General features: G+C 37.9%; 1 protein-coding gene across 4 annotated transcripts in view; it reads left to right on the forward strand.

Annotated features, from left to right (window-relative positions):
- SLC13A5 (solute carrier family 13 member 5) overlaps positions 1–23,155 on the forward strand; it is a 423,982-nt gene that overhangs the window by 232,103 nt on the left and 168,724 nt on the right. For all 4 annotated transcript variants that reach the window (XM_044054248.1, XM_044054250.1, XM_044054249.1 and 1 more), the window contains one exon: positions 22,631–22,759. In XM_044054248.1, coding sequence (XP_043910183.1) covers positions 22,631–22,759 — 129 coding nt within the window. The remainder of the gene's footprint in view (positions 1–22,630; positions 22,760–23,155) is intronic.

Below are 23,155 nucleotides of genomic sequence, written 5' to 3' on the forward strand. Positions count from 1 at the left end.
GGGGAAATGTAATCTTTCCATAACCCTAAAATTATTTCTTTCCATTTTCTTCCCATAAATTTTCATTTATTCTTTTTTCCTTTTCCCAGTCTGATATACTCCTTATTTTCTTGTATTTTTATAAATATGGCTGAGTGATCTGAAAAGCCTCTTACAAGTATCTCTGCCTTATCTATATTTAAGCCATGTGATATAACAGAATAATCTATTTCTGTATTGTATACATCTCAGCTATATGTCTACAAATTATTATTCCAAATCTTTAAATTGCCATATTGTATAACTTCAAAACTTTCTTAACATCATTTCCTCTCTTCTTCTTTTTTCCTCTCAAATCACAATTACAATTTCCTGATATTATTATTTTCATATTAATTATTACATAATCCAAAATTTTATAAAATGAATTTTCCATTTCTTTACTTGTAAAGTAGGCATGCAATGCTAGAATTCTGTATACCTGATTATGTCATCTGAGATCTACAATAATTAATCTTCCCATCATTGCCTATGTTATGTTCAATATTTTCAGTGACTTTCTACAAAGTAAAACTATACCTGAATATAGTTCCTTTCCTAGGTTCTATATTGTATCACCGTCCCAAAGTTTCTTTGTTTATAATCTCTCTTCTTGTGGTGAAACTCTTACATCTTCCAGTATTATTACAGCTATATCACACTTACTACACCAATTTAGGATGCCCATTCATCTACTTATTTTTTTATTCTATTTACATTTACTGAAAACATTCTAAAGTTAACTTTATATCTGTGTTGTAGCTTATCAGAAATATTATAAATTTGAAGTATTTACATTTTTTGCATTATCCATTTTCTTTCTTTTTCTCTTTCACACTTTAAGCTTTCTTTTTCTGTCTCTTACTCTTTTGCCAATAGAATTCTTTTTACCTTTCACTATTTTCCAGTTTATATCTTCATCATCACTTATTTCACAACCTTCTTCTATAGTACCTTCTGTTTTATTTTTTCTCTGTATTCTTATCTTTATTTTTACTCTGTTCTTGATTCTCTACTTCCTCTTTATCTTTTATTGAGACTGTTTCTTGTCATCATATACTGTCTTCATATTTTTTCTCTAAATTACAATTCATCCATTTTGATTTACACTTTTTTACATCATGACCTTTTCCCTACAAATATAACATTTCCTCTTATCACAATTACTTATCAAATGATACTACTTCCACAGAAAAAAAGCATGTTTTCAGTTGTCCTCAATATTTTATAGTACCTCTGTTACCCACCACATTTATCATGATAAATGGCGCTCTCTCTCTCTCTTTATATATATATATATATATATATATATATATATATATATATATATATATATATATATTACTGCTCAGTTTCTGAGTTGTTTGGCTTCTGCTACATATCTACAATAAACTGCATTACTAGCTGAGTTAAGTACAGACTTACAGTGCTAAAAATTGTACTGCATTTTATTTTATTTTTCTGTGTATTTAATTGTTTCATTGTTCTGCGTCTTTCTGTAGTTATTTATTTTTCTATTTAATTGTTTCATAGAATACTGTGGTCTCTCTCTATCTCTGCAGTTGGTGGGGGCTATTGTGTTTCACTTCATTGATATTCAGTGTTAAACTGTTAGCCTAGAGGGTTAATGTGTATTTATAAGTGTTAGTCACATATTTTGGAATTTATTACTGCTCAATTTCTGAGTTGTTTGGCTTCTGCTACATACCTACAATCAACTGCATTACTAGCTGAGTAAAGTGCAGACTTGCAGTGTTAAAGATTGTACTGCATTTTATTTTATTTTCCTGTGTATTTAATTGTTTCATTGGTATGTGCCTCTCTGTAGTTATTTATTTTTCTGTTTAATTGTTTCATAGACTACTGTGTTGTCTCTCTGTCTCTGCAGTTAGTTTCCCAACCGCCCTCCCTGATCTTGTTCTGGTATTAATCTTGGTGGCTTTGGAATTGCCCACCCCTCTTGTAAATTTGTGTTTGTACACTCCTCTTGGGTCTATCTCATTTTCTCACTCAGCTGAGTACAGTGAGATCATATTTTGACTTCAGACACTCCTACCTGTCCCATCTGTTCAGCTCTATCCCAACTCTATTCCAGTCTAGTGTCACTAGCTCATTCTACATAATACAGAGAGAACATCTGTGATAGGCAAGCCACTTAAGTCCTTAATTTTGAATTATCTTCTGTTTCTCCTTTCTCCCTTTCCAAAAAAAGTCTAAGCTTGTTTCCTGTTTTTCCTGTAACTAGTTTAATCCAGATACAGATTTGCTGTAACCAGGACTGTTTGTAAGCTTCTGGACCCCCAAAGCCTTTCTGAGTTGGAGGGAAGCCTTCTAGCGTATCAGTGGAAGTGGTAAGCACTAGGTAGCCTATCTACTACAAGAGTGGCTTCTGGCCCAGAAATTGTAGTTTATTGGCTGTTTGGGCAGTTTTTCCATCTCTTTCAACTTTCTGGTTTAAAAGTCTGCGTTTGTGCTTGTTTCCCACCTTTCCTGTAACTAGTCTAGTCTAGATATAGATTTTCTGTATCCAGGACTGTTTGTAAGCTTCTGAGCCCCCCAAGCTGTTCTGTGTTGGAGGGAAGCCTTCTAGCTTATCAGTGGGAGTGGTAAGCACTAGGTAGCCTATCTACCACAAGAGTGATTTCTGGCCCAGAAGTTGTAGTTTATTGGCCGTTTGGCAGTTTTTCCATCTCTTTCAACTTTCTGGTTTAAAAGCCATGTTTGTGCTTGTTTCCCACCTTTCCTGTAACTAGTCTAGTCCACATACAGATTTGCTGTATCCAGGACTGTTTGTAAGCTTCTGAGCCTGCAATGCCTTTCTGTGTTGGAGGGAAGCCTTCTAGCTTATCAGTGGGAGTGGTAAGCACTAGGTAGCCTATCTACCACAAGATCCAGGTACAGATTGTTAGTTTTAGCACTTGAATTTGCTTATTCATGCTCAGCACGTGTTCAGACCTTGTTGTTAGCACTAAATAAGCTACAAATTACTACAGCACTCAACCTTCCTCTTTACCTACAGGAAAACAGTTTTTGTACTTACTTTCCTCACTTGATTAGAGAAAACCAGTTCTTATATTCACTTTCCTCACTTGCCTAGAGGAAAGTAGTTTTTTTATTCAGGCATGTCCAAGGGTCAGCTCCCAGTGTTCTCTCCTGTCTATCTGATGACTCTGGGCATCTTGAGGCAATGTAGCAGTTGCCTCATGTACACACACAACCCTCTCCTCCTACCACCCAACACCACAACCTGTGAGAGATGCACTTATCTAGCCAAACTGAAGGTAAAGCTTTCTCAAACCAAGACTGAACTAGACAGTCAAGAGGAGAAGGTAAACACTTGCACCACACCACACTCATCACAGAGTCCCACTAAACCGACACTACCAAAATCCACATATAGAAACACAAAAACGTTCACAGAGGCTCTCAATAATAATCTGCTCAAGCAACAGAGACCTCCAAAGCAGAAACGCAAGAAACCTCCACCCCCCAACACAACCCAAATGACACATAGCCCACAGACTCAGTGTGCCAATAAACAATAGCCCATAAGGCAAACCAACGTACCCAACACACTAGTCATAGGTGACTTTATAGTCAGGCACACTGATGTCCCACTTACCAGGCTAAAAAAGGAGACGATTAGTGTCAGCTGCCTGTTGGGTGCCTGGATCCACCACATAACCCATGCACTCGGGGTACTCCACAACAAGTACACATATGACTCTGTCATTGTCCATGTTGGTGTAAATGACCTGAGATGTACCTCCCTGGACTACATGAAAAGAGACATGGAAGAGCTCTCCGATCTTGTAGCCCAGGCAGGTATGACCCTAGCCCTGAGTAGCATCCTGCCATTGCCCATAATGATACTGCAGTACAAGGACAAAATGATTGACTTCAACAATTGGCTAAGCTTCTGGTATCATTCTAAGAGGATCCAGTATCTGTCTGCCTAGGATGGCATGGTCAACAGACCATGATACTTTGCCAGAGATGGCCTGCACCTGTCACCCCGGGATTCTGGATACTGGCAAAGGCTCTTGCTGCCCCTATAGTGCCTTTTTTAGGCAAGGTTCAAATGACAAATTCACCACCATAACAGGAACAGGCAAGCAAAAACTGTGGGTAATGCTACTCAATGCTATAAGTCTAAATCTCAAAATGCACTCACTCAAGGCACTCCTTAAAATGGAGAACATCGATATCTGTGCAGTGACTGAGACCTGGTTCAAGGCACTAGAGAGCAGTCCTGCATTACCAGGCTATAACTCATACCACACTTTTCGTCCATCTAACCTGGACCAGAACACCAAAGGCCGAGGTGTGTCCATATTCATTAAGGAAATCCACAACTCCAAGCTAGTTGCGCAGCATAATGCATCCAAGGTTATTCAAGTGCAACTAACGCTGGGCAAAACTGCAATCCAAATTGCAGCTTGCTACAGATCCACCACCATGCCCTAGGATTCCCACTCCTCTTTTCTTGATATACTGGAAAATATTAGGGTTCAACCAAATACCCTAATAAAGGGCAATTTCAACTACCCCACCATTAACTGGGAAAACTACTCATGCACCAACACCTTCTCTCAACGCTTTCTAGAATTCATAAATTCCAATGCCCTGGATCAACTTATCCACACCCCCACCAGGGGCAACAATATCCTAGACCTAGTCATTACCAACATGAGTGACCGGTGTTTCACACCTGAAATCAACTCCTCGTTTGTCAGATCCGACCATAAGCTAATCATCCTAGATATCTGCATCCCGCATCCACTCACCATTAAGGAAACCATGGAAAAAATTTCTCCAAAGTCACCTTCATGCTTCTTAAGACAGAAGTGGTGAACTTCATGACATCCATGCAGATGGACAATACAGTTACGACTGCTGAATCCTACACAAATGCACTCTATAAGCACTTACATGAGTGCATGGATCATGCTATCCCAAACAGAACCAAGACGCTATCCTCCAAAAAAAAGGAAGCCAATCTGGTGGTCCCCTGCCATAAAAAAACTCTACAACAGAAGAAAGAAACTGTTGCAAGAGAGAGTAAAATCCCATGAGTGGAGGAGCTGCCTGGTCAGCCTCACTAAGAAGCTGAGATTCCTTATAAGATCCTCCAAAGCTACCTACAAAAACAAACTCACCACTGATTCTAAGGGCAACCACAAAGCATTCTACAGCTATGTCAATATCTCAATTGCAACACCCAGATCTGCTCTGAGTTACAGCACAACGGCACAAAAATTACAGAACCAACTGATACTGCCAACATCCTGGCAGATATGTTCAGTGCTAACTTTACCCCCCTCTCACCCCCTAAAGGCCCCATATCTATACAGGAAGAATGCAGAGTCCTTGTAATCACATCTATGCAGGTAAAAGCTGCACTCTTTAAAACCAAAAACACCGCATCCATGGGACCGGACAACATCCCAGGCTGTGTTTTACACGAACTTCAGAACAAACTGGTTCCCCACCTAAGCACCATGTTCAGTCATAGTCTCATGTCAGGCTTTGTGCCCACTGAATGGTGCACAGCAACAGTTATCCCACTCCACAAAGGGGGAGCCACCACTAATCCTGGGAACTATCGCCCTATTAGCTTGACGAGCCTGGTCTGCAAGGCCATGGAACGTATCATCATGGAACTCATAAACAAAGACATTGGTAACCTCCAAACTCTGGACCCCCACCCATTTTGGGTTTGTGAAAGGCAGATCATGCCTTCTGAACCTGATCAACTTCTTTGAGGCAGTCACCAAAGCCATAGATGAGGGTAAGGTGGTTCACACAGCCTATCTTGACCTCACCAAGGCTTTTGATACCCTCCCCCATTCTGGAATTATAGCTAAACTCACTAAACTAGGTATAAATCCCTACATCACAAGATAGGTTGCCAAATGGCTCACTGACAGAACTCACACTGTAAAAGTTGCAGACTCCAAATCTGACTTCAAGCAAGTGGAGTACCACAGGGTTCAGTCCTGGGACCTCTTCTGTTTGGTATCTACTTCCCTGAAGTACAGGCTAACACAGAAGGCCTCTGGCTATTGAAGTTCATAGATGACTGCAAACTAGGAGCCATAGTCGAGTCCCCAAATGATGTGGGCATCTTACAGAATGGCCTCACTGAGACAGATGCCTGGTGTCAGAGGCATGGCCTCAAGCTCAATGCCAAAAAGTGCATTGTCATCCCCTTTGGTAAAAACTCTGTACCCATGAACTACCACATAAACAGCAGTCTACTTAATGCCGATTGTGTGATAAGAGACCTTGGGACCCAGGTGGGCAATAGTCTCTCCTCTGATAATCACATCGCCACAGTAGTCAGGAAATCCTTCTATGTGGCACACCTCATCACAAAAGGGTTCTCATCAAGGAAAAAAGAGGTCATTGTTCCCCTCTACTTGGCACTCATTAGACTCATTATAGAGTATAACGCCCCTTTTGGAATGTACCTCCCAAGACATTTGCAGCAGCTGGAAAGGCCACAGACGTACCTCTCAAAGAGGATTACTGGCCTCAAACAGATACCCTTCACTGACCATCTCAAAAAACTCCAGCTTTACTCTGTAGCATATCGCCTACTCCGAGGAGATCTCTGCCTAACATATAAAGCTATGTTAAACCCAGAGCTGTTGGACATGCTACACCTTAAGAAATCCCAATCCCACTGAGCTACACGCTCTAGGGACCTAAACCTTGTCACCACAATAAACAGGACATACTAGAGGAATAGATTCCTGTCCCACAGACTTCCTATACTCTGGAACAAGCTACCCATCTATGTCAAGTAAAGTTACTCATTGGCACTCTTCAAGAAAAATCTTGATGAGTGGATGGGAAATAGGAAATACATCCCAGGGATCATTTCTGTGGCTCTGCTCGACAGGGGCACAGGAAATTAACTTTCTTGGGTGGTGTAAGCCAAGGAACATTGTTGGCTAGGCTTACTTAGGTCCTTGAGCCGATAGTCTAGTACCTACCTATGAACCTATGAACCTATACACACATACACACACACACTACATATATATATATATATATATATATATATATATATATATATATACATTCATACATAAGTATGTGTATATATATATATATATATATATATATGTATATATATATATATATATATATATAAATACATCGATGTATTATTTCTAGTCAAATGAGCACAATGTTGCCATTCCAGATATCAGTGTATTAAAGTTCAAATACAGAATGTTGACACACAGGATTACCCCAGAGAAGGTTAAACCAACAAGTATTTTTGCAGGGGGACTTATCTGCCTGCACCCCCTTACTCTCCTGCTAACTATATATATATATATATATATATCTATATCTATCTATCTATATATATATATATATATATATATATATATATATATATATATATATATACATATACTAACTCAGAGATTACACAGTCCAGAGGAAAAGGGAATATTTCCCTACCCAGCGATTATTGATCTCATCCGCACATCAACCATTTGTTTCTGTTGACTAAATGGTATCAGCCAAACAGACATCAACAATGTAACCACTCCACTAGAAATAATATATATATATATATATATATATATATATATATATATATATATATATATATATATATATACAGTGAGAGAGAAAGAGAGAGAGAGAGAGAGATTGACAGAATCAACCCTAACACCAAATCAAATACTACAAGAGGCAGCTCAATAACAGCTCATAGCCTTAATCCTCTACACTAAACTGGCATACTGATATGTTTTAGATGGCCTTGTAACAAAGTCAAACACGTGCAGGAGTGATTCACTTTGCAGCTGAATGTACATTAAGTATGAGCATTAATCTCACAGGAAAATTATGCCTCCTAGGAATCATCAACATAGGTATTAGTAAGGACTTTAAAAACATCATCCTGTCTTGCTCTTCATTTTATGAACACATACTGCTATCTCAAATCTTGAAAAATGGACAGTAAGTACTGTTCATTAGTTAAAACAGGGCTGAATGTCAAAGTTATTTTTTAAATGTACCATCAAATCTTTACAGCAAACATCTCAAAGTTTATTGGGACCACACAGTTGGGGGGGGGGGGGTAAAAGGGATGTGTGATCTCTGTCTATCACAGTTCATCACATTTGCAAAGTAAAGCTGATTGTGATGAATAGCAGTTGCCTTACAAATGAAAGGCATGACAGAGCAGAATTGGTAAAAATCATTGTTCCTTTCTTGGGCAATATCTTCTAACATATCTGACCCTGAAGCACAACAGCATGTTTTTTTAGTTATTATAAGTTGTGCATTTCTATTTTGGGGAGCTCATGAATCCCCCTTTGTTTGGGACCTTACATAAGCAGGCAGCTCTGGCAGCTCAAGGCTTGTTGTCGCCCAAAACTCATTATGTTTGTAGTATGAAAGGCAAACTGATCTGAATTTGAAAACTGACATCCATAATATTCATGGTGTCATTTGAAGAAATAGTTATAACAAATGTTTTGATGTGCAACAGACAATTTATGAAGCTCAGTTTGTCAGATTAATTGCTGATTTTTAACACTGATAGTTTTCAGAATCTTTGCACTAACACTTAAAATAAATATTCTTGTGATTCTGTCCCACAAATTTAAGTGGTGAAAATGTTTCATGTCCAGTAAATAAGATGATTTCACATGGTAACTATAAAATTTCCTTTTGGAATTAAAAGGTAGCCAGTATGTGAAAACTGAAAACTATTATGGTTGTTTGAAAATATGTTTTGACTTATTTCTATGTAGGAATGTGATAAAATAATGAAGCTGAAATACTGTCTTCATCAGATAAATGCAGTGTCATAACCCTGGTACCTTTAAGCATTTTAGCAACAGACTTCAACATATAGATTTCATACTGCTATGCCAAAAATGTAAACAGTAAAGTATATGAAATCAGAGAATGGTAGTGACTTAAAAGCATATGCCTGAAATGTATTTTTAGATCCAAAAAAGTATCTTGGTCTTAATGTAAAAATTAATCCATTACATAAATCATGAGGATGAAAATGTTGCAAAGTGGCAAAAATACAAGGCCATGGTTGGTAAAATAAATGTAACAGCATAAATTTTAGCTGATATGCTGAAAGAATATTTGACTGTACTGCAGAGGCTTGACTCAAAGTCAGTCACAGTGCTGATGATATACCAGGTTAACCCTTGGAAATTGGTAGGGTTCTTTTGAGAGAAGACTTGTGGGTACACGGACATAGTCACCTAGTGTTATGGTTCTGATGTATGATTGACTGACATATTAAAACTCAACTCATTAACACCATCAGAGAGAAGTCATGGGTATCTGGAATAGCTGTTCCCAAATGGAGAAATGCTCAGTATGGACCATGGATTGTGTGGACTAGGGGACTTGGGCTGCAGTACTTGTCAATATACAAGATAAAATATCAGTGCAGGACTAACCAGTGTCACAGTAGCTATGGGGGGTGGGGGGTGGCCTGACCCCCCCCCCCCATTTAGTGATAACTGTAGTTTAGTCACTAATATACTGGTAGTGGTAGAGGCTGATCTCTGACAAACTGGATTGGTCTCAGAAGGAGCTATCATTCACCACCAAGATGTATATGTAAATTAGGAAGGGGATGTTTTCTAACAGTCTAGTTCTAGGTAAACAGGAAGCTCTTACTGCCACTCAAATGGGAAGAAGTAGACAGGAAAAGTCAGATATTCTGTCAGTGGGAAGGGGAATTGTACAGACAAGGCAAAACAGTCTCTGCCAGGAAGGTTAAGAAGATTGGGAGTTGTAGTCATTCGCAAGGTGGAGTGAGGACTAGTGAGGCCCTAATGACTATCAAGCTGGGGCCCCATTCACTGCCATGGTGAGGATAGGATTAGCACTACTCATCTCAGCACTAACCTAGGGAGACTCCAATCAATGTCAGGATAAGGAAGAGGAGGCATAGGGCTGACAGTATGGTATCTGTAAAGGATACTTAATGTATCATGGTTCCCAGTAATGGGCCTTATAATTGGCACAAGATCAGAGTAATGGTTACTGCTATGTGTAGGCATTTTACAAATCCAAACTTTCAATGGTTTCCAGTATTTTTGCCACAAATTTTCAATATGGTCATCATATAACCTTAATCTGTCATGACAGTACTTGCTTAGTTACTCTCTTCACCCAGCTGATGGAATTTTAATGGCTGACATTTTTTGTATGCATACATATGTAGTGAATGATGAAATGCAGTCCACTGCCATGTTATTGCATTTCAACGGTGTTTTACAACTGCTGTACTGTATGTTTTGCTGTAAATAGGATGTGTCTGAAAAAGAGACCCTTAAGCTACTGATACCTTCCCAACAAATAAATAAAATAAATATCTCGGAATGAACACAGCTGCAAAAATCAGATCTTGTCAGAAAGTTATCCTGTACAGTGCCTGAGAATTAACTCTTTGGTAAAGTACTGCAAATGAAAAGTTCTAGTTCCAGCTGGTCATGAGGTGAGATGTATACAACCCATTTTGAAAATATGGTACCAACACTGGAAGAACTGTTCAAATTATAGTCATATGTGGAAAAAAACAGACAGAAAGATGCATGTGATGTTTTTTATTTCTGGAAAAGGTCCTAGTATACAGACTGAAAATCAAAGATTAAAGAACCTGTAGCAACTTCCAAAAACTGCAGTAATATGTTTTATTTAATTAAGGCTATAAAATCAAAAGCGGGCCTGTTTCCTTAAGGCTTCATCAGCATTTGACAAAACTAAGAAAAATAAAAACAATTAAATAAATACAAGTGAAACATTAGGATAAAACTTTTCTGTTTTTTGAATTTATGCCTCATATTAAATAAATACACATATTTTTGGGAAGTTGGTGTGTGTTTTTTCATACATTCATAAAAAAACAGCACTTTGTAGAATAAAAACATTATTACATAAAAACAAATATAAATTACACCAGAACTATGAAAAACTACTAGCTTCAGTAGTATGGTATATTAAGATTCACTCAACCTATGACCGGGTATGGCAGGATTTTATAAACAGCACTGCAAATCACATCAAATATTCACTTGTTTCCTTAGTGATTAATTAAATAAACTGGAAAACTAATGAGCTTTTGTCAGGATGGATGAAGTTAAGAAAAATGTATAAGTCTTTGCTGGAACTAGTTATGGCAATTGACCAATGTGTATATATTGTCTAGGAAGAAACGTTTACGTCCAGATTCCAAAATAATTTATGCTCAGGGCAAGATGTTACAATTTGTTTGTTTGTGTCTTTCGGCTTTTCCCTGTTAGGGGTCGCCACAGCAGAACTCAGGTCCGCTAATGATTGGCAGTAGATTTTTACGTACTGGCTTGCCGGGCCTAATGCACAACCTTCAGCGGAGGAACGCCCATTCACGCATGTCGCCACACAGAAGATGCTCTAACTGAGAATCGAACGGGCAACGTCTAACACAAGATGTTACAATAGGAATTAAAAAACTGGCAATTATGAAGTAAGACTTGTGTAGTGCCTTACATGAAATATGTAAATGAAGAAGTGTATAAGACTTAACGGATGGCCTCAGTCTGTACTCTAAATTCCTAAGAATATTGGTACATGATGATCTGATTCACAAAAGAAGTATAAACTGAAAGCCAGGCATTACCTTTTAGAAGCCCACTTTGCTACCCCATTGGATACCTCCACAATAGTAAAGGATGCTCAGACTAAAGGAACACCACATTCTGTGGTTAAGTACCATTAAGTATAAGGTGTTTATTTAGGAAACAATAATCCAGAAATTGATTATGAGCCAAGAAGGAGTAATCTCAGATTAAGTAGCCAGAAAAAAATGTATGAGGTAATCACTACTGTGGTGGCAAACTAACAGGAACAAAGACAGCCAAGAAAATCTGAATACTAATCTGCATAACAGAAATATACAAAGTACTAGTGAAACAGCAGTTAGATACTGCATATAGTTTTAGAGTCTGGGAATGGAGAGGAGCACTGAGGTAACAGTAGATACAGGATATGGGATACCTTGGTGTGGTCATGTCAAGAATACTCAAAGAAGGAATAACTGATCACTTTTGACTGCCATTTTCCATCCAAACTTTGCCATTGAAGAAAGTCAGTGAGATCATGCAACTGTGGGATAAGGATGTCTCTCCTTAACCTCAAGGTTACATGATCTAAGAATTAATATATTTAGTGATGGAAAGGTGTAGGCTGCTGAGGGTCTCTCCCTCCCCCTGAAAAATGGTTCTTTTGCTTGTTTTTGTTAAAAACAACAAGCACTGTCGATTTAATAGATTCATTTTTTTCACTGCGTGATCTTCCTCAGTGCATGTTCATCTGTAGCTCTGAGGAAATCACTTTTAGGTTTGTTAGAGGATGGGAAAGAATGGTGTATAAAAAGAAGCTGAACAGCATGTATATAAATTCTTCAAAAACATGGCAAGGAACAGTGGAGATGATGCGAGTATGCAAGATCCCTTGTGGGACTTAGAAGGGGAATGAAATCTAGACAGAAGGATGCAAGAGGGACAGGGCATAATTTACAACTAGAAAGGAACAGCTATATTCTGAATATGAGGAAGTACTCCATTCCAGAGAGAACTGGAGATAGGTAGAATGAACTTCCTGATGGTGGTGGGAAGCAAATATAGTGAGGCATTCAAGATAGCGTGTTTGAAATGCAAATAACATGCAGTTGAGAGAAAGTGGTAACTTTGGCAGTATACAGGCTGCACAGTGAGGTAATCTTCCTCTACTGGAAATGTGATCTGCACGTATGTGTGTACCTGGGGTAACTGATACTCTGATTGGGAATTTGGTTTACCAACAGTAACAGTCTGTTTGGTAAACAGGTGTGAGAATGTGGGAGTAAAACTGCAGACAGTAGATAGGAGTGTGTTCTTTTTTACTGTTAACATTGCCTGCCATTGATATAACAATATTCTTTATTACAGGAACTGTAAATTGAAGTAAAGCAATCCATGTATGTAGCACAGGAGAACTGCTCATGCATGTAAGGTGCAGTTTGATTCAGTAACTCTCAAACATTGACAAAAATCACCTTGGATAAGGTACAATAAAATCAACAGTGTCCTTCATGGTGTACGATACTTCAGAGGAAAGAGCTAATGGCAGAGAGACATCACTAGGGGACAGTGAAAAACATGGAATCCATTGCTACCTGGTTAACATGATACTTCAATATGCAGGCAAAACATATACTATAATTTAAAATATTACTGTTAGCTGCAGTTGGAGAAACAAAATCGTCCTTAATTGTACTGTATTTTCACTTGTTCAGATACAAGCATTCTGTTCCTTCATCTGCATTTATGCTTGAGCTCATTTCAAAACTGAAGTATTCAGCAGTTAGTAATATTTTGTAGGATGCATATTCTTTGCGTTGTTTTCCTGAATGTGGTATTAAGCCAGCCTTTTTCCAAGTTCAGTCTTGGTGCCTGTCTCAGATAACTAATTAAACTAAATTAACTAAAGTAATAGAATATTGTTGTGTGTTGTTAGGTCATATAAGCATATTCACTTATAGTTGTCATGGAAAACTGCCTTTAATGTATCTCAGATTTTCCCCACATAATTATTTTATATTTAAAGATTTAAAAAGATTATCATGTGTGGCTACAATGCAGTTTGATGCATTTCTGTAATCCAAAATCCAGACTTGAGATCATTTTTACAAATACTTTCTAAGACTGTTTGGTAATTATATTTAAAAAGCACATATAATACTATTTGCCTAAAGAGAAAAAAAAACATCCTCTAGCCTTGTTTTCATACCACAACTCTCTGATACATTTTTCTGCTTTATAAGAAATATAGTTGAAACATGTCTTCAGTGGTGAGTAAACTCCTCTTAATGTGAATTGCTATTTACATACATGCAATTTAATAACTGTTTATATTAATATCAGGGTAATTTTACCTCTTTCACGATGTGCTGAGTACAGTACTTTACAACCTTCTGCCAGGCATCTTACATTATGCACTTCAGATTCATCTTAATTACCACATTTGTGCAGAATGGTTTGCATGAGGGCTTTACTTAGCAGGACTATTCAACATTCTCCTTTAGCTGTAACAGAAGGGAATCAGACATTGTGTATTTCTGCCAAGGGTTCCTTCCGGTTTCACCCCACAATTAAACCATCTATAAGTATGGGTCCTAAGTGCAGAGATAAAAGGATACATTAATACCAACATATGCCTATTCCATTATTTGGGATACTTACATACTTGCTTTCACTCAAGACTTTTTTGGAGGTACCTTAGGAGAATGGAACAAGCCTTTAAAGGTATTTTTCTTAAAAATAGGTTCTTACTATCAAGAATAGATTTCTATCAACATAAATGTATAGATGTGGTTATGTGAGGAGGTCATGTCTCACAGTATTGATACAATCACCTATTGATTTCCCCAGCTTCCTGAATCCAGCAAATTCTCTGCTGCATCTACATGTGTTCTGTGTATTCGATCAAATTTTGATGTGTGACCTCATCAGGACATACACACAGCTTGCCTGGTTAACATGCATGCCTTATTCAGAAAGGCATGGGTTGCTTAATGTAATTTATGTCAGTGAGTAACCTTATCATATTTCTTTGAGCTTCTCACCAAGACAGACCGCTGACCAAACTTGAAACTGAAAGAAGTGCTGGTATTCATTTTTATATTCCCTCAATCATAGCAGCAAAGACACAGCATTCTGAACTATAGTTGCTAATGGAAAAAGGTGACTTGCTACAAATTTTTTTTGTAATGAAATTATATTATGTAGTAACACATCATTCATTGTTGTCCTTTCCCTGTCAGCATTCTCCATCCCACTGTTGCTTGCTCAGCATGGCTGTATTTTAATTTTTAACACAGATAGGTAGAATGTGTCTGAAGTCGTCTTGACAACTGAATTTTCATTTAAGATGTAGCTGGGCAAGGCCACATTTGCTTACATTTGACATTAAATAATTGTGTTCATGATGAAGGATAACAGGATAGTGAGCACTGGAGCAGTCAGTTACCAAGCCTTTCACTACAGCCATCCCCCGTCCAACTCCAGGTCACACATACAACTGAAGTTATTTAATAGCAAATCATAGGTATGGTGTTTAGTGTAGAACCATTTGCTTTTCAGAGCAGAAATCTGAACATCACACACACACACACACACACACACACACACACACACACACACACACACACACACACACATACTTGCACAGTGTTTCCTACCGACTAGAGGTCACCATACAGAACCAGCTATATTAGTGGAAAACTTCAGCTACAGACTTTGTTTTTTTGCTTCTGAGAACACTTAGCTAAGTTGTGTTGGTTTAACGTTAATGAGGATTGTCATTGGTAGAAAATGTATGAGCATCTTGAAACTTCACAGTGATCTCCAGTGAGCAAAACAAAAATTAACAGAATGTCATCTATATATTAAACATCCTACTGCTACCTGTGCAGTTTAGTTCAAAACTTCTATATTATTTTAGTAGCAATGCCTTATGGGAGAAATCTGATGTATTTATTCAATACATTTTTTAATTTTAATTAAAATTAAATTCTTTTTCAATTTTAATTGATTTTAATTTTTAATTTTGTAATTTTTTAGTACATTTTCATGTGGGATAGCAATTTTCTATTCAGAGAGACCAAAGTTCATTACACATGAATGATCAATTTTTGGAAACAGAAAAAAAAAATTTGGAAGGGTAGGTTAGGTGGTTGCAGTGTAGGACACGATTTACCCAGGGCATATTGTCTCATCCCCCACCATCCAGTCAACAGTGGGTTCTGGCAGCTCCAATGAATATGAGGACAGCAGTATGGGGTGGCATCTCAGAGGTCAGCAGCACATTGGTTCTCACCCCACACCTGAGCTGACTGTCTCCATGGCAGTTATACAATAGATGCACAAGGCAGCCATACAGGCACATTCTAGTACCACCAAAGCCTCTGTAGAACTGCTCAGAATGGTACATGGGCTGTGTGATGATATCAGAAAAAGATTTGCTTATTTAGGTACCTTTTTTGAAAGGCACCAGGGTTGTCCATATATTGGTGTGCGTGAGTGTCTGTGCGTAAATGGATCTATGCAGTTCAAGGCCCAATGTCTGAAACAGACACTGGTTTCAGTCTTAGATATTCCATAACAAATTCTGCCAAAAATGAAGAATTAAAATGTGAAGGTACATTCTCTAAATAACATTTTCTCTTACTATTGATGTGTTTAAAAAAGATAGTAAAAAGTTAGAAAGCCAATTCTAGATACCAAAATCAAAATGCAATAATATTATCTTAAAAATACTTTTGGAAGTAAGTTTAAAAATCAGTCAGTAAAGCAATTTAGCAGCCCAAGTGTGTCTACTCTGTTAATGACTGACTGCCTAACTGCAACATTTGCTCCCATCCAGATGTAAAGAATTAAAAATATTTCAATGAAAACTACTAAAACTCATACTGTCAAGCCTAAACACAATGGCCATACATAGAACATAGCATCATTGGTTGTCTTCTCATTTGCTTGGACTTCTTCTCCCATTAATGCCTTCTGTACTTTTTATCCCAGCCGCCAGTAGATTGTACTGCCCACTCTTAGATTAAGTTTTCTATATCCCGCTCCTTAGTATCTAGGTATAATCTCCTCCCCTCCTCAACTGTCTGCTCTTTAGACCTTGAATTGTCAGATCTACAGACAGCATTTCAAAGTCATAACTTCTAACTTTCTTACCCTAATGATTAATATATAAGCCCATGTAAAAGCATAACAAGTGTAACCTTTGTACTATTTCGTGTGTGCCACTGTTTTTATTACATTTCTTTCAGGCCGCATACTTGTGTTTTTTCCTTGCTGTCTTTTTCTCTGGCAAGCAGTCTTCAGAACTGAGGCTCTGACTTAAATCTGACATTTACTGATCATCCAATTATAAACCATTTTACCAATCACTTCTGACAATTAATAAATAATTAAAATCCAATGTGAAGCTACCTAAGCAACACAAGTGGTGTGTGACTAGCTGGATAGTGGATCATTCTGAGTTACTTTGCATGTGGATGTTTCATGTACTTAGATTATAAAATTGCAATATTAATGCAAAATAAAGAGGCACACATAATAATATGAGGACAGTGCAGTGTATAGCATTAGAGTTTCTACCTCATAAAGCTTGGACTCCTTATTCTGTTCTTGGGGGTGGCGTGCCTTCTGTGTGGAATGTGCATGTTCTCCAGATGTTCTTATGGATTTCTGCCAGTACCTGTGTATCCGTTTGTAACTGGTGAAATTAATTTTTCTTAGATACATGTGTGATTGTGTATGTGTGTGTGTGTGTGTGTGTGTGTGTGTGTGTGTGTGTGTGTGTGTGTGTGTGTGTGTGTGTGTGTGTGTGTGTGTGTGTGTGTGTGTGTGTGTGTGCGCGCGCACATGCGCGCGCATGAGTGTATGTGTGTCTGCTTTGTGTTTGTTGCTTGTCAAGAGCTGAGGCCTGTGAAACCAAAAATGATGAACGATGAATGGATGGAAATAATTTGGAAAACAAATGCAGACTACTATTAAAATGATTAACTGCACTGAAAAGTCAGCTAGATTACCTCAATATAGTTTTAAAAACTATTTAGATGTCAGCTACTAAACTTCCTGATAGAGTTAACTAGATACCACTACTCAAAGAGTGAAAAATAATCTATAATCACCCTCTTCCTCTCCTCTTAACTTTTATTTTATACTACTGATAGTAGAACCTCTGCATGTACATAATGATTATTTCATGTAGAATTATGAATTGTCTAAAGATTGTACAGTAAACTCTCAGTTAAAAAGAAGCAACCGGCAAAAAAATATTGAAGAAATACAGTACAATTTCCTTGTGTTGCACTTTCTGTTTTTCCCCGCAGAAATATACCTTACATTTTTAGAGTTTTAGAGTTTTAAAAAGAAAGATAGGAATAAATTCTCTCTCTTTTCAACATGAGAACAAATCAAACCAAACAAATAGTATAGGGTACAGTATTATTTTGGCCTGTTTTTAATAGGAACTCTCAAACAACCAGAAACTACAGTTATCCGGCATCTACCAATTGCCATAAGTGCCGGTTAACTGAGAGTTTACTGTACTGTGTTTTATGTTACTTAGTCTGTTTTGTCCTGAACTGATTATAAAGTGTGTTTCTAGGGTCTATATTAGAACACCAAACATTTGAAATGTCGAGTGTTCTAATATCAACTTTCTTAACGCTGAAAATATCGAAGAAACAGAAAACCAAATTTTTTCCTAGGGAAAAAATGTGGTTGTCCATTTCTGTTGCTTTGGTATTTTCACCTCTCTGGTGGAAAGTTACGGGTTGGGTTCATGTAAGTGTGCAATTGTGTGGATGTGTAGGTTAGGGCGGGATTGGTGAGTTAGGGTTAGGGCACGGGTCAGGTAAGTGTGTGATTGTGTGGACGTGAGGGTTAGGGCAGGGTAGGTGAGTTAGGGTTAGGGCACGGGTGCGGTGACTGTGCAATAGTGATGGACCTTAGGGTTAGGGTTAAGGTAAGTGGATAGTTAGTGGTGTATGTATAGTTTAGTGTAGGGTTAGGTGTACGAGTTTAGGTGTATGTGTGTGGATTACGGTTTGTTTGTTGTGCTTGTGTTGTGTGTATGTGTTTTGGAACAGCGAATTTTTTCCCTAGGAAAATATTTGCTGTTCCGAATGTTCGATGTTTTGTATTTTCGATTGCTAGGGTTCGATATTAGAACACTCGGCATTTTGAATGTTCGGTGTTCTAATATAGACCCTTTTCTATTTATAAATGACTTTTCTATTTTGGATTCCTTACTGTAATCCTTAATTTAGTTTCTCTGATCCAAGGCCATACCTGAAATAGTTCACTGATTGATCCTTGCACTGCCCCATAAACAAATACAAAATAATAAATGTCAGATTTAAAAAGAACATCTGCCATACCATGGTCTCCCTTTTATGTTATGTCTCTTTCAGCTTATTGACAAGTTTAATCACTGTTCGTGTTTGAATCGTGCCCTATCTTCATCATTGCCTAGAGTTTGTTCCCTACCACTGGAAAGCTACAGGTGTAAGATAGTTCCTTATGTCCTAGATAAACATATGGTTGCCGAAGGGCCAGTGTGTTGTCTTGCAGGGCAAAGTAGAAAGCAGTTTCATCTTGCCCATGGACTACTTCATTTTCTTTTCTTTTAACCTTGCTTGTTATCCATCATCAGGCCTTCCTCTTCACATTTCACAAATTCTAGTGAAGCACCATAGAATAAATCTGCATGGATATATCACACGGATAATTTTTGCAGCACCGGGCCCAATATGACACGTGAGGCACCCATCAGTCAGTGACCTCCCTCATGCATACCTTTAGGCCTTTTGATAACCATTTCTTCTGTGTCTTTCATTTCAGCTGGTTCTCAAACCACCTACCATTCCTTGCTTCACCCATACATTTCAGCTTTCACTGTACCTTTCTATGAGACTCGTGTATGAACACTGCTAAATTCCCACTGGGAGTCACTTGCTGGTATTCTTTATTGTGCACAGATTTCTAATAATCTGTCAAGATAAAATTGTAAGATCTCACCATTAAGTCCATGCTGAGTTTGTCTGCCTTCAGAAATACTACTAGCTTCTTCACCTTCTGTTCCCAACCCTTCTACCCTGCCTTTCGGGCCGGTATTCTCCCCAGTTACTGATGAGTGAAGGCAGAGGTATGATATTCACAGAACATTTCCACTTGATCTACTCATGCCTTATGCTTATTCCCCACTTACAGTTCTAGTAGGGCACTGGTACATCTTTTCTTTCTTGTCTCATGTATGTGTGTGCATGTGTGTGCGTGTGTGCATGTGTGCACGTGCGTGCATTCCTCATCTTCAGAACACATCAAATTCAGTTCTATGCAAACACTTATACAGCTATTTGCATGTTTTTATTCCCATTTCCCCTTTCCCTTTTTTAACAAATATATTTCTGTTCATTCTGCCACATTACCATTTTGCAGGCAGTACAATCCACAAGACTGCACATACTGACCCCGTGTCAATGCCCCCTCTTAATCTTTATAAACATCATACATTGAGGAGGCATAATTTGATACTTACAATTTCCCATTTTTAGGTTTTAACAACCTTTATCATACATTTTACACCATTAAATTCTTTGCTGTGATCAAACAATATGCTATTTTGTTTCACCATACCCTGACCAATTTGATATTTGACATCCTAAATATATTTCTACTGATGTATAATTTCCAGTTCCCCCTTGTGATTCATGTACTTAAAGCACAGCTTTTCTATAATATAGAGTATACATACAGTGAAGCATGTATTAATTGAAACTCTGCTTTAATTAAACTGTCAGTGATTTCTGCCAGTTCACATGCATTCACTTTATTGTATATAGGATATAAGTTACACTTAAGTAGTTACAGAGTCAGGCAATAATGGAGAATACTGGACTGCAGTAGTGTGTCTGCGTACTGCTTAGAATGTTATTTAATTTGCGCACTTTCACAGCTGCTCACTTTTGCTGTAACAAGCTAAACCTTATCACAAACAGTCTTCGTGTCTTTCGGCTTATCCCGGTTAGGGGTCGCCACTGCAGAACTCCGATCCGCTAATGATTGGCAGTAGATTTTTTACATGCTGGCTTGCCGGGCCTACCGCACAACCTTCAATGAAGAAACGCCCATTCATGCATGTTGACACACAGAAGACGCTCTAACTGAGAATCGAACAGGCAACATCTAACTGTGAGGCGACAATGCTACCCCAGCACCACCACCGCAGTTTAAAAATTCATTTCAGAAAGAAAACAGCAAACAAATTTAAAAAATCAGTAGTGATGCTTAACGATCCTTCACTTGAATGCTAATGTAAAATTTATATGGCTGTATGTTTTACACAGTGACCTTGATTTTGCCCTGTCCCTCATGAAATGTTTGATTTTTGGTAAACCACTGAAAATTACAGTTATTCAATATCAGACATTAGAATGTCCTTGTTCAGAAAATGTGTATTGATTGCAAACCTTGTACTATTGACTTCTAACATCCATAATTTTACCTATTACTTTGGCCCTGTCCCTCCTCAAACTTTTGGTTTTCTGGGAAATGACCAAGGTGTACGGCCAGTCTGTAATGTCAGACATTAGAGTTTAATACTTCTTAATGCTCATAAAATGCATACTGATATTGTAGTAACTTTTAACTGGATTAGAAAAAAGCTTCCCAAGTGTTATATTGGTGGTGGTAGTGACGTAGGCAATACTGGCATTTTCATTTTTGAATGCGACTTATGAATGGTCCAGTGTTCTCCATTATCAGCCAAAGTTAATTAAAATGAAGGATATAAGTTACTCTTATACGGGTCTATATTAGATCATTGAAACGGCAGAATTTTGAATGATCTAATATCGAACCCAATATTGCGAATGCTGAAAACAGTGAAGCTGCACAAAAACTAATTCTTTCCTAGGGAAAGAATTCGGTTGGCCGTTGTTGTGGCTTCACTGTTTTCAGTGACGCGGTGGAAAGTTACGGGTTGGGTTTAGGTAAGTGTGTGATTGTATGGACGTGCAGATTGGGTGAGTTACGGTTAGGGCGTGGGTGAGGTGAGTGTGAGATAGTGAGAATTTGGGGTTAGGGGTGGGTGAGGTGAGTGTGCGATAGTGACGGACCTTAGGGTTAGGGTTTGGATTAAAGTAAGTGGATAGATAGTAGTGTATGTACAGTGTAGTGTAGGGTTAGATGTAACTTTTAAATGTATGTGTGTGGATTGCTGATTTTTAGTGTGCTTGTGGTGTGTGTGTGTTACTCGGAACAGCAAGTTTTTTTCCCTGGGAAAAAATTTGCTGTTTTGAGGTTTCAATATTGTTAGGGTTCTGGTTTTGCAGTTCATCATTACGGCATTCGATAATGTGCCGTTTCGATGATCTGATATAGACCCCTCTTATACACAAGTGCTTACAAGGTCCACATCAAATACTACATAAACTTACAGTTTCATAAGACACTTACATTTCACATGGGTTTTATGGAATGGCAGTTGCTATTTATGTGACCCTCCAAAAAGTCTGAAAGAAAATTATCATTTTTTTTCCACTGGAATAAAACCTCTAGTACTGCTCAAATGCCCCACACCCTTTCCACGTATACTCAATTCAGAGGACATAGTCCCTGAGTTTCTCTGAATTCAGTTCATCCTTCTGCAGTACGACTTGAGACTGGTAATCCTAAATATTCTGCTTCATAATGCATTCTAAAACATTGCTATGTTTCTTTTCATTTGTTTTTATTTAAGTTGTGGTGAATACTCTGGTGCTGGTGTACAGATATTTTGACACATGAAAATACATGTGATGCAAATGTAAAACTCTTGTTTACTAGAGTAAGATAAATTTGTTGTAGCTTGTTAACTTGTCTGCTAGAGAAGAGCTGAATATGACAGAGTAAATTACTTTTTATAGACATCACTGGCTGTCAAATATAACTGCCTATTGTCTAGAATATTGGTGATTTGATAAGTTATTTTGTTTTCTTATAGTTTTAAATATATCTGTATTTTGCAGGAGGCAAAATGTGGCTATGTCATCATCCTGATGGCAGTTTACTGGTGCACAGAGGTCATTCCCTTGGCAGCTACATCCCTGATGCCTGCATTATTACTGCCTCTTTTTGGAATATTGGACTCCAAAAGGGTAAGAAACAATCTAATGTTCTTTCTTGACCTTTTCTTTTATCCCCTTTATGCTGAGACTAAATCCCTACCACTACTGAATAATATTTAACTTTATATTTATTGTGGATACATCAATTCAATTATTCTATTAATCATAGGATCACAGGATCATAAGAGATTACTAGGCTATTGGCCTGGAGGTCATTTTAAGTCTAGCCATTTCAACCCAATGTAATACCATAGACGTGCTAGTCAATATCCAAGATTGCATTTAGTGATGACTGCCCATGTCCAGGAAGGTTGTGGGTGCTATCCCCATTAAGAATTTACGGTCCCCATCCACTTGTCCAAGTTCTTCTTGAACAGTGTCATAGAGGTGCTTTGTTTCACATGAATTGGTAGCCTGTTCCAAAGA

The sequence above is a fragment of the Protopterus annectens genome, chromosome 13.part0, assembly GCF_019279795.1.
Source record: "Protopterus annectens isolate FY-2018-M chromosome 13.part0, PAN1.0, whole genome shotgun sequence".
Taxonomy (NCBI): domain Eukaryota; kingdom Metazoa; phylum Chordata; order Ceratodontiformes; family Protopteridae; genus Protopterus; species Protopterus annectens.